General features: G+C 47.5%; 1 protein-coding gene across 1 annotated transcript in view; it reads right to left on the bottom strand.

Moving 5' to 3' along the window:
* The window catches only part of LOC149287557 (STE20-related kinase adapter protein beta-like), a 29793-nt gene extending 18311 nt beyond the window's left edge, over window positions 1–11482 (bottom strand). The window contains exons 1-6 of the mRNA XM_089492759.1: window positions 11471–11482; window positions 5886–5966; window positions 5064–5166; window positions 1684–1805; window positions 1102–1210; window positions 783–906 (exon numbers count right to left, since the gene is read on the bottom strand). Coding sequence (XP_089348885.1) covers window positions 783–906; window positions 1102–1210; window positions 1684–1805; window positions 5064–5166; window positions 5886–5966; window positions 11471–11482 — 551 coding nt within the window. The remainder of the gene's footprint in view (window positions 1–782; window positions 907–1101; window positions 1211–1683; window positions 1806–5063; window positions 5167–5885; window positions 5967–11470) is intronic.
* Window positions 11483–14035: the final 2553 nt, after the last annotated feature.

Genomic DNA, 14035 nt, shown 5'->3' with positions numbered 1-14035 from the left:
TGGCTCCCCATACTCTCGAGAATCAAATTTAAACTTCTGACCCTGACCTATAGAGTCCTTAACAACTCTTCACCACCTTACATCTCTATCCTCCTATCCAAATACACCCCTACCTGCCCCCTTCGCTCCTCTCACGATGTACGGCTATCTTCTACTGTTGTTACCTCTTCCCACTACCGTATTCAGGATTTCACCCGCGCCGCACCCCTCCTGTGGAATTCCCTTCCCCGTTCCATCTGCCTCGTACGCAACTTTCAAAACCTCTCTGAAAACCCATCTGTTCAGGGACGCGTACAACATTCCTTCCCAGTACTCCCAACCATCATCATAGTCAAGCCATCTGAACAATTAAAAGCTTCAACACATCATTGGAACCAGATCAATGTATCCCCATCCAAGCAGTCCTCTCCTATTGTCTCACTTCCCCCTCCACCACCGAGTAGATTGTAAGCTCGCAAAAGCAGGGCCCTCTTCTCCTTTGCACTAGTTTGTTATTGTATGTGTTATTGTAGGTGTTTCTAAATTGTCCTTTTGACTGTAACAGCGCTGCGGAATCCGCCGGCGCTTTATAAATAAATGTAACGTAATGTAATTAGACCTAACCACCCTGCTCTATCTGTATGTTCTATACCTATCCATATGCAAGTGGGTGGGGCATCTTACATCATTATGCAGAAAGGGCACATCAGTTAGTATTAAACAGGGTCACAATAAGCTTCTAAATATAAAGATGGTCATCTTGGCAGAACTTCCAGCAAAAACATTACTTACAAGCAGCCTACCTGTGAATGTATCCGTTATGGTGTAGGTAATTTAATCCTTTCAGTGCTCCATATAGAATATTGCTAATTAAAGCTTCATTCATACCTTCAGGGTAATAGGTCTTCAACAGGGTGGTAGCAGAACCTTGTGTTACAAACAAAACAAACATTTAATAGAGCCAGTAAGTCTGACAATCCAAAGAACCAGAGTATTTTGTTAATGTACTGACTTAATAAACTGACAATAAATGAACAAAAAAATATATACATTTGTGTTAAATAATAGTAAAAAGGTCAAACATCCTTCAAGAAAAAAAAAAAGTGTGTAAATGTAACCTACCATATGCCATGAAAGGACAAATAACCCAAAGGCAGGTCCCAGATGTAAACACCTTCCAAAAGGTCAGAATATTAGGATGGCGGAAGAAAGGTGACATAGCCAACTCATTCTGAAAACCAGGATAACATACTATGTCATCTTTCAGTACTGCAGTATATAGACACATCGAAAAATAACATGAACAAGAATAATGGATCCAACAACTCTTAAGTAATTCAACATATAGTAAAAACACTTAGCATTGCTGCAAGATCTAGCACTATGTTACTACTCACTTGAAAAGTGACGCTTTTGTTGAAGAGTTACACTATAATTTATAACTAAAATTACTATCAGAGTACAAGATTTTACAACAGTGCAGGATCGGTTGTATACTGATAACACATGACTTAAAAAATAGAATAGCATTGTCACATTACAGGTTATATTTAATATGTTATTCCGGTATAACATTTTAAAAGTGATTTGGAATTGGATGTTTAATCACTGAGCCTTCTTCTCATCTTACACTAAATGTTTTGTTATATTTCTTTCCCTTTGTATACTGACCCCATTTTGGTGAGGACCCATTCCTTGCTTTACCTGTAAGACACGGAGATGTTCATCAGAACAGCTCTCCAGGTCTGTGATTCGTGCAGTAACCAGTGTTCCAGATGGAGTGTGTCGAGCGAGGTAGATAGTAGTTAAATTGCTGAACCCTTTTCCTGTAAATTCACAGAAAAAGAAGTTAAACTGATCATGGAAAAAAAATAAAATAAATATCAGATGATTCCTACCACTACCCTTTTTATATTTTAACAGCATATGAAAATACAGTCAAATAACATTTAAAGGATCTTGATTCATGAACGATTTATGGTTTGTCTGTTAAAAGTAATTAGATGTATAATTATTATATAACTATTAATAAATACTTTGTCTGTGAACTTTGCATTGCATTATTTACAGTTTAAGGCAGATCCCATGTGCAATTTTGATCCTATACAATAAAAAATAAGAAGGCACTCCAGGAGAATGGTGCAGCACTCTACCTAACCTTCCTACTTTTGGATCAAGAGTAGTAACGTTAGGTAGAAAGGTTGATCTTGATGGACTTAGGTCTTTTTTCAACCTTATGTACCATGTAAGGTGGGACTAACCTTGTAAAAGCCAAAGTCAAACCACATAAGAGAAATTGGTAGATAAAGGTTCACTTAAAAATAACAAAAAATGACCAACTACTATAAAATTAGATTGAGTTTAACGGTAACGTCTCTTAAATAAAGTAAGGGGTTATTCACATGGGCTGTAACGTTACTCAATTTCTCACTAGATCAGGGGTGTCCAACATGCGGCCCGCCGGACCTCGAGGTGCAGCCCGCGTGAGATCTGCAGCCAGGGCAACCGGAATCGCAAGGGCCCCGCTGCTTGCCTGTGGTCTTTTGTAGCTTATCCATCCTGATACAAGTGTCAGTGTGGCAGAGCCTGTCCTGGTGTGTGGGTGTGTGTTTGGGTGTTGGTGTGGAAGAGCCTGTCCTGGTGTGTGTATTTAGTCATCTGTTTCCTGGCACTTTACTTACTGTAGGAATAAATTGAACTATTAAATTTTTACTTATCCAGAGATAAAACGTGCTCCTGAATTTGTAGTCACTTCAGAGAACAAAACTTTCTAGGCCCAGAAATCAGTGAGATGAAAAGTAAAGGGGGTGTGTTATTTACTCTATTTCAATCTGCATATTTTATCAAAAAGGATTAATGGCATTAAATTGTGGCTTCAGGCGTCCCGTGTATGATTACTTTTTTTTAGTGAACTGATTACTCCCAGTCCCATCACATAAGATTCTATCCTATATTAACTGCTGAGCACTGGTGTCATCATTATCCAATACACATCAATGCAGAGGAGTTAAGATTCTGTCTATTTTATTTATTTCCTCCTGTGTATGTCAGCCATCTTAAATCCAGCTTGTACCCACAGTGGGCTCTAGCCTTGTGCAGTTGTTTTAAATGGTTTGCAGACTGACTTTGTTTTAGCGTTTAAGTACCGTATTTGCTCGATTATAAGACGAGCCTAATTATAAGACGACCCCCCAAATCTGAATATTAATTTAGGAAAAAAGAAAAAGCCTGAATATAAGACGACCCTATAGGAAAAAAGTTTTACCAGTAAATGTTAAACTATTTTTTTAATAAAAGCTATGATTGAGAAAAATATTTTGGTTTTATTTCCTTCTATTTTCCAACCTGGCCCCCCCCCCCCAGTTATGCACATCTGCCCCAGAAATGCCTTATACCCCTATATGCCACTGTGCCCCATGATATGCCTTTTAACCCTATATACCACTGTGCCCCATGATATGCCTTTTGACCCCCTATGTGCCACTCTGCCTCCAGAAATGCCTTATATCCCTATATGCCTCTCTGGCATTTAGAGGCTTAAAAGGCATATTATGGGGTAGAGTGGCATATAGGGAGGTTTAAGGCATTTCAGGAGGCAGAGTGGCGTATAGAGGGTTAAAAGGGCATTTCTGGAGGCAGAGCGGCATTAAGGGGGTTAAAAGGCATTTCACAGAGCACTCTGCCTACAGAAATGCCTTATGCCCCCCATTTAACACTCCCTTCCACCGCCCCCCCCCCAAACTTACCGGAGCATCTGAGTGCCCTGTCATGTAGCCGGGGCACCGTGTACAGCTCTACGCGATTCGCGTAGACAACTTACGCTGCAACCGGAAGGAGGTGCGGCTAGCAGCGGGGGTTGTCTGCGTCCATCGCGCAGACCTTCCCCGACTGTCAGAGAGAATTCACCGCACCGGTCCGGGGAACTCTGAGCTCTACGCGAATCGCGTGGACATCTACACGCTACCCTGGCTACACACCGGGGACTCAGAAGCACCGGTAAGTGGGCCGGGCGGAGGGGGGGGGAGACAGGAGGATCCAGGTCCCCTGCAGCTCTGCGGGGGATCTGGATCTTAGTCAGACCTATTTGAGGTCTGATTATAAGACGACACCGATTATAAGACGAGGGGTATTTTTCAGAGCATTTGCTCTGAAAAAAACCTCGTCTTATAATTGAGCAAATACAGTAATTTAGTATTGATAGAATGACATATAAAAGTTGATCAAATAACTGTTTGTCCACTGCTCTTCTCATTATCACCAAATTATCCTTGTATTAATATGCATTATAAAGCTAAAAGGCCATATTTTCTCTCTGTGAAAAACGAGTGAGGCCCACACACACATACAGTTCTGATGAAGTGGCCCACTGCAGAAACAACTTGGACACCCCTGCACCCCTAGATTATTCATAAATAACTGAACAGTTTGTGTATACAAATTTATGTGTGTGGAAAAATGTGATTACAAAAGAGAGATGGGTGTCTCCCCACACCTCCAGCACAAAATCAAATGCTATGGCTACTATCCACAGGTTTATGTAATGAGTATGTACAAAAATCTGGCTGTCTGTGACCACAGTAAAAAAATAAAATAAATATATAGTGGGGGCATCTAGTGTCCAGAGCGTGTCCATCATCTCTAGCGTCTGTTTTTCAATAGTCTCCAAGTGGGCAAGAGTTCAAGCGTCTTCCAATAACATAGCTAGGAGTCCATGATACAGGGTAGTTATGTAAGAGGGCGAGAGTGAGAACGCCTGATTGAAGACTTTAACTACGTTTTTTTGTTTGTGCTTTTTGTCTCTATAATTATGAATAATCAAGTGAGCAATTGAGGGACTGTACAGCCCATATGATTACTCCATTACCTTATTTGAGACATTACTACTGAAGGAGACATTACCATTAAAATAACATTTAGCAATCTAATTTCACATAAGGTTGTAATTTTTGGTTGTTATTTATGAGCATACCGCTATCTAGCAAGTTGTGATCCTATTATTGATCCGATTTCTATAACATATGAGGCTAGATGAGTTTCTCTTAAGGATTTCACTATTCACTATTAAAAATAAAGAAGTACTGTACCGAGTTCCTCTTGGAGTTCATAGCTGGCAGCTTCAGTGGAGCGTACTGGCATTTCATGACCCCCTGGTACAGGAGGAATCCAATACTGTGGCAGTTCACCTGCCTGCTAATAAAAGAAAGCACAGCGTTATTACCCCCCAGCGCAGTCAGATGACATTATGGACTTCCAGGTGCCTAGTCCGCTGCAGTTTAATATGCTCCCATGCCGATATGGAAATTACACCTACATAGCTTAAAGCAGACCTGTCACTTCACCTAATCCTATATTTCACAGTTAAATACAATAAATAATGCAATGGTATAGATTCGGGCTATGTACTAAAAACCACTCAACCTTAACGTCCTGTTTTTTCTGCATAATAATTCCTCCCTATTGCTCCCCTTTTGTTAAGTTACTGCCAACTATGGGTTGAAGCAGATTAGTTCTGGCATCCTTTGCAGGGAAGGGCTGTGCTACTTGTATGATATATCTCTCTTCCAAACTAACAAAAAACAAAAGTTATAGGCCTAAATAAATCACTTTTGTTCTGATAAATTAATTGCTCTGTTAGGTTTCCATTTAAAACTGACAAACAACTAAAAAATAAATGTAGAAAACATAACTGCACAAATCACTGCATGCTCAGCCAACGTGCTTATTTATGCAACATTTTCTAAAAATTATTCAGTGCCTTGTCACACCTAAAACGGTTAAAATTACAATATCAATTTAAACAGGTTGTCTGCTGATGCTTCAGCATTCTATACATCCTTCTCTATTAAACTTGATTTTAAGACTGTCTGTAGACTGCATAATTGTTAAGGCAATGCTATGATACTTACCCAATGTGAATAAAGGCTGGATGATGATTCTTTATCTTGGCTTATTGATTTAACAGGCGTGCCTCTCAGACAGGAACAATCCTGAAATGGAAACATCCCCTTCATTGAATCACATCCAAATCCATCTCATTACATGAGATGTCTAGTGTATTCCTTGTCCTGGGTTTCTATACGCTTGGTAGCTCATACTGTGAGTCTACGAATCCTGAAATAGCACCTCGCCGGTTTGACATTAACCACCTACATAAAAAAACTGATTGAAGTGCACACACCTTTAGACAACATTATGTATGTCATTACATTCATCTTTATCAAAAAGAAGTACAAGGTACAGGGACATTATAGTTTACCTCCCAGTGAATGCAAAAAAGTAAATGTTCATACCAAAAAATGGCTCACGCTACGGCTACTGAATTCATTGTACTTGTGTTCTCGTAAAAGCATTTGCCCTCTAAGAGTACACATTTGCTGCACTCTTGTATAACCTTATAATTTCAAGATTTTACAGATGTTCTAGATATACTAGAATGTATATTTTACATTGTACTAATTATGCAGACAAAAGATGCAGAGTTTAGAACCCTCTAGATTTCACGCAAAGATTAAATTTTTACATAGCGGCCAATAATTTGGGGCATATCTTCATATTTTCTTACAATGTAAACCACATAGTAATTATTCATGCTTATGCTTTTTCAGTAATTGTGTGTGTGTGTATATAAATATATATACACATACATAAACACTGTATATATATATATATATACAGCGATCAGCCATAGCATTATAACCACGACTAATATAGCGTAGGTCCCACTTTTGCAGTTAAAACACCTTTCATAGTACTTTGTCTTTCACACACAACTTCTCCATTTTGGTTTTATTTTTGTTGAATAAATCATGACACGTTAGAATATGTCATATGTCATTGTGCATCTGAGGTTATATTTACCTAATATTTAGACCTGCTAATGAACTGATTATTATTATGACCTGATATGTAAAACCATAGAATTTAAAGAGGGTATACTTTCTTTTTCCCACAACTGCACTATATGGACAAAAGTATTGGGACACCTGCCCATTACATCAGCAGGGACTTTTATGGCATTCTAAATACGTAGACGTTAATATGTAGTTGGTCCTCCTTTGCAGCTATAACAGCCTCCGCTCTTCTGTAGGAATGTTTCCCCATTCATCCAGTAGAGATTTGTGAGGTCAGGCACAGATGTTCAACGAGAAGGCCTGGCTCGCAATCTCCATTCCAGTTTATCCCGAAGGTGTTTGATGGGGTTGAGGTCAGGGTTCTGTGTGGGCCAGTCAAGTTCTTCCACACCAAACTCAAACAACCATGTGTTTATAGACCTTGCTTTGTGCTCGGGGGCACAGTCATCAGCAATATAAAACAGTCTTCCCCAAACTACACTGCTCAAAAAAATAAAGGGAACACTAAGATTACACATCCTAGATCTGAATGAATGAACTAATCGTATTACATACTTGCGTCTTTACATAGTTGAATGTGCTGACAACAAAATCACACAAAAATCCTCAATGGAAAACAAATTTATCAACCCATGGAGGTCTGGATATGGAGTCACACTCAAAATCAAAATGGAAAACCACACAACAGGCTGATCCAACTTTGATGTAATGTCCTTAAAACAAGTCACAATGAGGCTCAGTAGTGTGTGTGGCCTCCACGTGCCCGTATGACCTCCCTACAATGCCTGAGCATGCTCCTGATGAGGTTGCGGATGGTCTCCTGAGGGATGTCCTCCCAGACCTGGACTAAAGCATCCGCCACTCCTGGACAGTCTGTGGTGCGTTGGTGGATGGAGCGAAACATGATGTCCCAGATGTGCTCAATCGGATTCAGGTTTCGGGAACAGGCGGGCCAGTCCACAGCATCAATGCCTTCCTCTTGCAGGAACTGCTGACACACTCCAGCCACATGAGGTCTAGCATTGTCTTGCATTAAAAGGAACTCAGGGCCAACCGCACCAGCATATGGTCTCACAAGGGGTCTGAGGATCTCATCTCGGTACCTAATGGCAGTCAGGTAACCTCTGGCAAGCACATGGAGGGCTGTGCGGCCCCCCAAAGAAATGCCACCCCATACCATTACTGACCCACCGCCAAACCGGTCATGCTGGAGGATGTTGCAGGCAGCAGAACGTTCTCCATGGCGTCTCCAGACTCTGTCACGTCTGTCACATGTTCTCAGTGTGAACCTGCTTTCATCTGTGAAGAGCACAGGGCGCCAGTGGCGAATATGCCAATCCTGGTGTTCTCTGGCAAATGCCAAACGTCCTGCACGGTGTTGGGCTGTAAGCACAACCCCCACCTGTGGACGTCGGGCCCTCATACCACCCTCATGGAGTCTGTTTCTGACCGTTTGAGTGGACACATGCACATTTGTGGCCTGCTGGAGGTCATTTTGCAGGGCTCTGGCAGTGCTCCTCCTGTTCTTCCTTGCACAAAGGCGGAGGTAGCGGTCCTGCTGCTGGGTTGTTGCCCTCCTACGGCCTCCTCCTCCACGTCTCCTGATGTACTGGCCTGTTTCCTGGTAGCGCCTCCATGCTCTGGACACTACGCTGACAGACACAGCAAACCTTCTTGCCACAGCTCGCATTGATGTGCCATCCTGGATGAGCTGTACTACCTGAGCCACTTGTGTGGGTTGTAGACTCCGTCTCATGCTACCACTAGAGTGAAAGCACCGCCAGCATTCAAAAGTGACCAAAACATCAGCCAGGAACCACAGGAACTGAGAAGTGGTCTGTGGTCACCACCTGCAGATCCACTCCTTTATTGGGGGTGTCTTGCTAATTGCCTATAATTTCCATCTGTTGTCTGTTCCATTTGCACAACAGCATGTGAAATTGATTGTCCATCAGTGTTGCTTCCTGAGTGGACAGTGTGATTTCACAGAAGTGTGATTGACTTCGAGGTACATTGTATTGTTTAAGTGTTCCCTTTATTATTTTGAGCAGTGTATTTCCACAATGTTGGAATCGTTGCATTGTCCAAAATGTCTTGGTATGCTGAAGCATTAAGATTCTCCTTCACTGGAAGCAAGGGTCTTAGCCCAAACCCTGATTTTAATAATTAAGAGTTGTGTCCCAATACTTTTGTCTAAATAGTGGTGCACAAAGAAAAGTTATTTGATAATAAAAGATTAAAGTCGAACTACAAACATATAACCCAATATTCTTGCTGACCAGTTGCATCTGTTTATCTTGAGTGTTTGTGTTAGCCAGAGCGCCTGGGGGGGGGGAGATGCGTTAGCCCGAGCGCCGGGGGGGGGGGAGATGCGTTAGCCCGAGCGCCGGGGGGAGGGAGATGCGTTAGCCCGAGCCCCGGGGGGGGGGGGGGAGATGCGTTAGCCCGAGCGCCGGGGGGGGGGAGATGCGTTAGCCCGAGCGCCGGGGGGGGGGAGATGCGTTAGCCCGAGCGCCGGGGGGGGGGGAGATGCGTTAGCCCGAGCGCCGGGGGGGGGGGAGATGCGTTAGCCCGAGCGCCGGGGGGGGGGAGATGCGTTAGCCCGAGCGCCGGGGGGGGAGATGCGTTAGCCCGAGCGCCGGGGGGGGGGAGATGCGTTAGCCCGAGCGCCAGGGGGGGGGGAGATGCGTTAGCCCGAGCGCCTGGGGGGGGAGATGCGTTAGCCCGAGCGCCTGGGGGGGGGAGATGCGTTAGCCCGAGCGCCTGGGGGGGGAGATGCGTTAGCCCGAGCGCCTGGGGGGGGAGATGCGTTAGCCCGAGCGCCTGGGGGGGGGAGATGCGTTAGCCCGAGCGCCTGGGGGGGGGAGATGCGTTAGCCCGAGCGCCTGGGGGGGGGAGATGTTTTGGCCCGAGCGCCTGGGGGGGGGAGATGCGTTAGCCCGAGCGCCTGGGGGGGGGGAGATGCGTTAGCCCGAGCGCCTGGGGGGGGGAGATGCGTTAGCCCGAGCGCCTGGGGGGGGGAGATGCGTTAGCCCGAGCGCCTGGGGGGGGGAGATGCGTTAGCCCGAGCGCCTGGGGGGGGGAGATGCGTTAGCCCGAGCGCCTGGGGGGGGGAGATGCGTTAGCCCGAGCGCCTGGGGGGGGGAGATGCGTTAGCCCGAGCGCCTGGGGGGGGGAGATGCGTTAGCCCGAGCGCCTGGGGGGGGGAGATGCGTTAGCCCGAGCGCCTGGGGGGGGGAGATGCGTTAGCCCGAGCGCCTGGGGGGGGGGAGATGCGTTAGCCCGAGCGCCTGGGGGGGGGAGATGCGTTAGCCCGAGCGCCTGGGGGGGGGAGATGCGTTAGCCCGAGCGCCTGGGGGGGGGAGATGCGTTAGCCCGAGCGCCTGGGGGGGGGAGATGCGTTAGCCCGAGCGCCTGGGGGGGAGATGCGTTAGCCCGAGCGCCTGGGGGGGGGGGAGATGCGTTAGCCCGAGCGCCTGGGGGGGGGGAGATGCGTTAGCCCGAGCGCCTGGGGGGGGGAGATGCGTTAGCCCGAGCGCCTGGGGGGGGGAGATGCGTTAGCCCGAGCGCCTGGGGGGGGAGATGCGTTAGCCCGAGCGCCTGGGGGGGGGAGATGCGTTAGCCCGAGCGCCTGGGGGGGGGAGATGCGTTAGCCCGAGCGCCTGGGGGGGGAGATGCGTTAGCCCGAGCGCCTGGGGGGGGGAGATGCGTTAGCCCGAGCGCCTGGGGGGGGGAGATGCGTTAGCCCGAGCGCCTGGGGGGGGGAGATGCGTTAGCCCGAGCGCCTGGGGGGGGGAGATGCGTTAGCCCGAGCGCCTGGGGGGGGGAGATGCGTTAGCCCGAGCGCCTGGGGGGGGGAGATGCGTTAGCCCGAGCGCCTGGGGGGGGGAGATGCGTTAGCCCGAGCGTCTGGGGGGGGAGATGCGTTAGCCCGAGCGTCTGGGGGGGGGAGATGCGTTAGCCCGAGCGTCTGGGGGGGGGAGATGCGTTAGCCCGAGCGTCTGGGGGGGGGAGATGCGTTAGCCCGAGCGTCTGGGGGGGGAGATGCGTTAGCCCGAGCGTCTGGGGGGGGAGAGATGCGTTAGCCCGAGCGTCTGGGGGGGGAGATGCGTTAGCCCGAGCGTCTGGGGGGGGAGATGCGTTAGCCCGAGCGTCTGGGGGGGGGAGATGCGTTAGCCCGAGCGCCTGGGGGGGGAGATGCGTTAGCCCGAGCGCCTGGGGGGGGAGATGCGTTAGCCCGAGCGCCTGGGGGGGGGAGATGCGTTAGCCCGAGCGCCTGGGGGGGGAGATGCGTTAGCCCGAGCGCCTGGGGGGGAGATGCGTTAGCCCGAGCGTCTGGGGGGGGAGATGCGTTAGCCCGAGCGTCTGGGGGGGGAGATGCGTTAGCCCGAGCGTCTGGGGGGGGAGATGCGTTAGCCCGAGCGTCTGGGGGGGGAGATGCGTTAGCCCGAGCGTCTGGGGGGGGAGATGCGTTAGCCCGAGCGTCTGGGGGGGGAGATGCGTTAGCCCGAGCGTCTGTGGGGGGGGAGATGCGTTAGCCCGAGCGTCTGGGGGATGTGTAGCTGCAGAAGCATTTGGACATAAAACCTGGAAGGCTAAATATTCAAACACGGCATTAAATATGGTGTAATTAGACTTACCAAACACGACATTGAATTAACCTTCTGATCACCGGATCAAACCGAGTCCCTCATAGTTCCTGAACAGGAAAAGTAGTTTAGAAACCTAATTTTACGTTTTGGAGTTTATATTTTTCCACTTAACAAAAAATAAGCAACATTATGAAATGTGTATAAAAACATTAATAGGTATAAATGCAATCACGCAATGATATATTCAATCTTTGCTTGGATTTGTTCAGAAATATATGTTGCTCTATATACAGTAATACCCATATTCCCATTAATCCTACATATCAGAGAGGGGAATCACATTTATGTAAGAAAAAAGCGGAAGCCGTATGCTCTGTGGCAGACGCACCTGGAGGAGAAGGAAGGAGTGCAGTGTATTGAGATGTATTAGGGCAGGGACATGGTTTGTGTCTGAGGAGAGGTATGGCCCTGATGTAGCACAGGATATGGAACGGGAATATATCGGGCGTCCGTTTCTCCCAGGACACCTGTCATTTGCTACTAGGCCTGGCTGAAAGCTGTAGATTGTTCTATGATCCTGTCAGTACCGGAGGGAATCCCTCATTTCACAACATCCTGACCGGCTGTGTATTCCAAGCTCTCTCTGCCTCGACTACTTCGGAGACACCCTCCAGCCCAGCTGATCCCTGCGAAAACGTCATCAGTGCGAGACGGGGGGAACCTTGTCAACACCGGGAGTGCTTCAATGTGTGCTACGCCATTTTACAAACAGCTCATTTGATTTATGATTTACGTCTTCCCACTAGTAATTGTTTTACGTACCTATGGGTTTGCTTAAGTACCAGAATAAATTGCAGTTGTTTTGCCCTTAGCAAACATGGCTTCGTCGCCGTCTACTTCCATTATCTTCACTACGGTGAATATGACTGGCAGCTACGAGCTGGGATGGCGATTGGGTTCCGTTGCGTCATGGTCCCGCCTCCTTGGTGTGGCGGAGGAAGGCCCGCCTTCTGCAATAGAGAAGAAGGATCCGTAGACGGACAAGAGCTGGTGAGCGACTGGATTGTAGTGTGGGATGGATGGTTGGATTTGTGCGGGAGGGGTACTCGACTCTCTTCGTTATGTTTGTTCGTTTCTTACGTTGGAAATCTCGCGCGCGCTGAGGGGTATAGGGCTGTTCCCCGAGGTAGTCTCTCCATTGATTTCCATCAAAATCAGTCAAAATAAAGGTCGTTCCCTTTCTTCAAGGCCCTGTACATTCTAACTTAGCGGTGCGATTAAAAGCAGAAGGCCCAGGTGGAGAAAGCAGTTACTGGCTGCCTTTGTTCGGAAGGTGAAAGATACAGGTCACACTGTATATCCATATTTGCTCGATTATAGACGACCCTGATTATAAGACGACCCCCCAAAATCTGAATATTAACTTAGGAAAAAAAGAAAAAGCCTGAATATAAGACGACCCTAAAGGAAAAAAGTTTTACCAGTAAATGTTAATTCATGTAAACTATTTTTTTTAATAAAAGCTATGATTGAGAAAAATATTTTTTTTGTTTTTATTTCTTGTATTTTCCAACCTGTCCCCCAGTTACGCACATCTGCCCCCAGGCTTGCCACTCCAATATGGCACTGTGGCCCATGATATGCCTTTTAACCCTCTATATGCCACTGTGCCCCATGGTATGCCTTTTGACCCCCTATGTGCCACTCTGCCTCCAGAAATGCCTTATACCCCTATATGCCACTCTGCCTCCAGAAATGCCTTATACCCCTATATCCCATTCTGGCATTTAGGGGGTTAAAATGCATATTATGGGGCAGAGTGGCATATAGGGAGGTATAAGGCATTTCAGGAGGCAGAGTGGCATTAAGGGAGTTAAAAGGCATTGTATAGAGCACTCTGCCTCCAGAAATGCCTTATACCCCTATATGCCACTCTGGCATTTAGGGGGTTAAAATGCATATTATGGGGCAGAGTGGCATATAGGTGTATAAGGCATTTCAGGAGGCAGAGTGCTCTATTAAATGCCCCCTTAACGCCACTCCAGAAATGCCCTATGCCCCCATTTAACACACACACACACACCCTATACCCCCATTTAACTAACACACACACACACACACACACACACTCTCCCCTCCCCTCCCCTCTCAGCCCTCTCTTACCGATGCTTCCAGCCGGGGCAGCGGGTTGACGTCGCCTTCTGCTGCAGCCGGAAGGAGGTGGAGTTGGCAGCGGGGGTTTGTATCCGTCCGTCGCGTATACTTTCCCCGGCTGTCAGAGATCAGAGTTCCCCGCACCGGTGCGGGGAACTCTGATCTCTGACAGTCGGGGAAGGTTTGCGCGACGGACGCAGACAACCCCCGCTGCTAGCCACACCTCCTTCCGGCTGCAGCGGACGTTGTCTACGCGGATCGCGTAGACGTCAACCCGCTGCCCGGCAATACAGCAGGAAGCACCGGTAAGTGTGTGTATGATGGGGGGGGGGTGAGACAGGAGGATCCAGGTCCCCTGCAGCGGTGCGGGGGATCTGGATCTTAGTCTCCTAATCAGACTCTATTTGAGGTCTGATTAGAAGACGACCCCGATTAGAAGACGAGGGGTATTTTTCAGAG

This window comes from Sceloporus occidentalis, unplaced genomic scaffold (genome assembly GCF_023333645.1).
Source record: "Sceloporus occidentalis isolate IW3139 unplaced genomic scaffold, rSceOcc1.0.p SCAF_59, whole genome shotgun sequence".
Classification (NCBI taxonomy): Eukaryota; Metazoa; Chordata; class Lepidosauria; order Squamata; family Phrynosomatidae; genus Sceloporus; species Sceloporus occidentalis.
The sequence above is the reverse complement of the archived record's forward strand: the minus strand, read 5'-3'. Positions and strand labels throughout refer to the sequence as shown.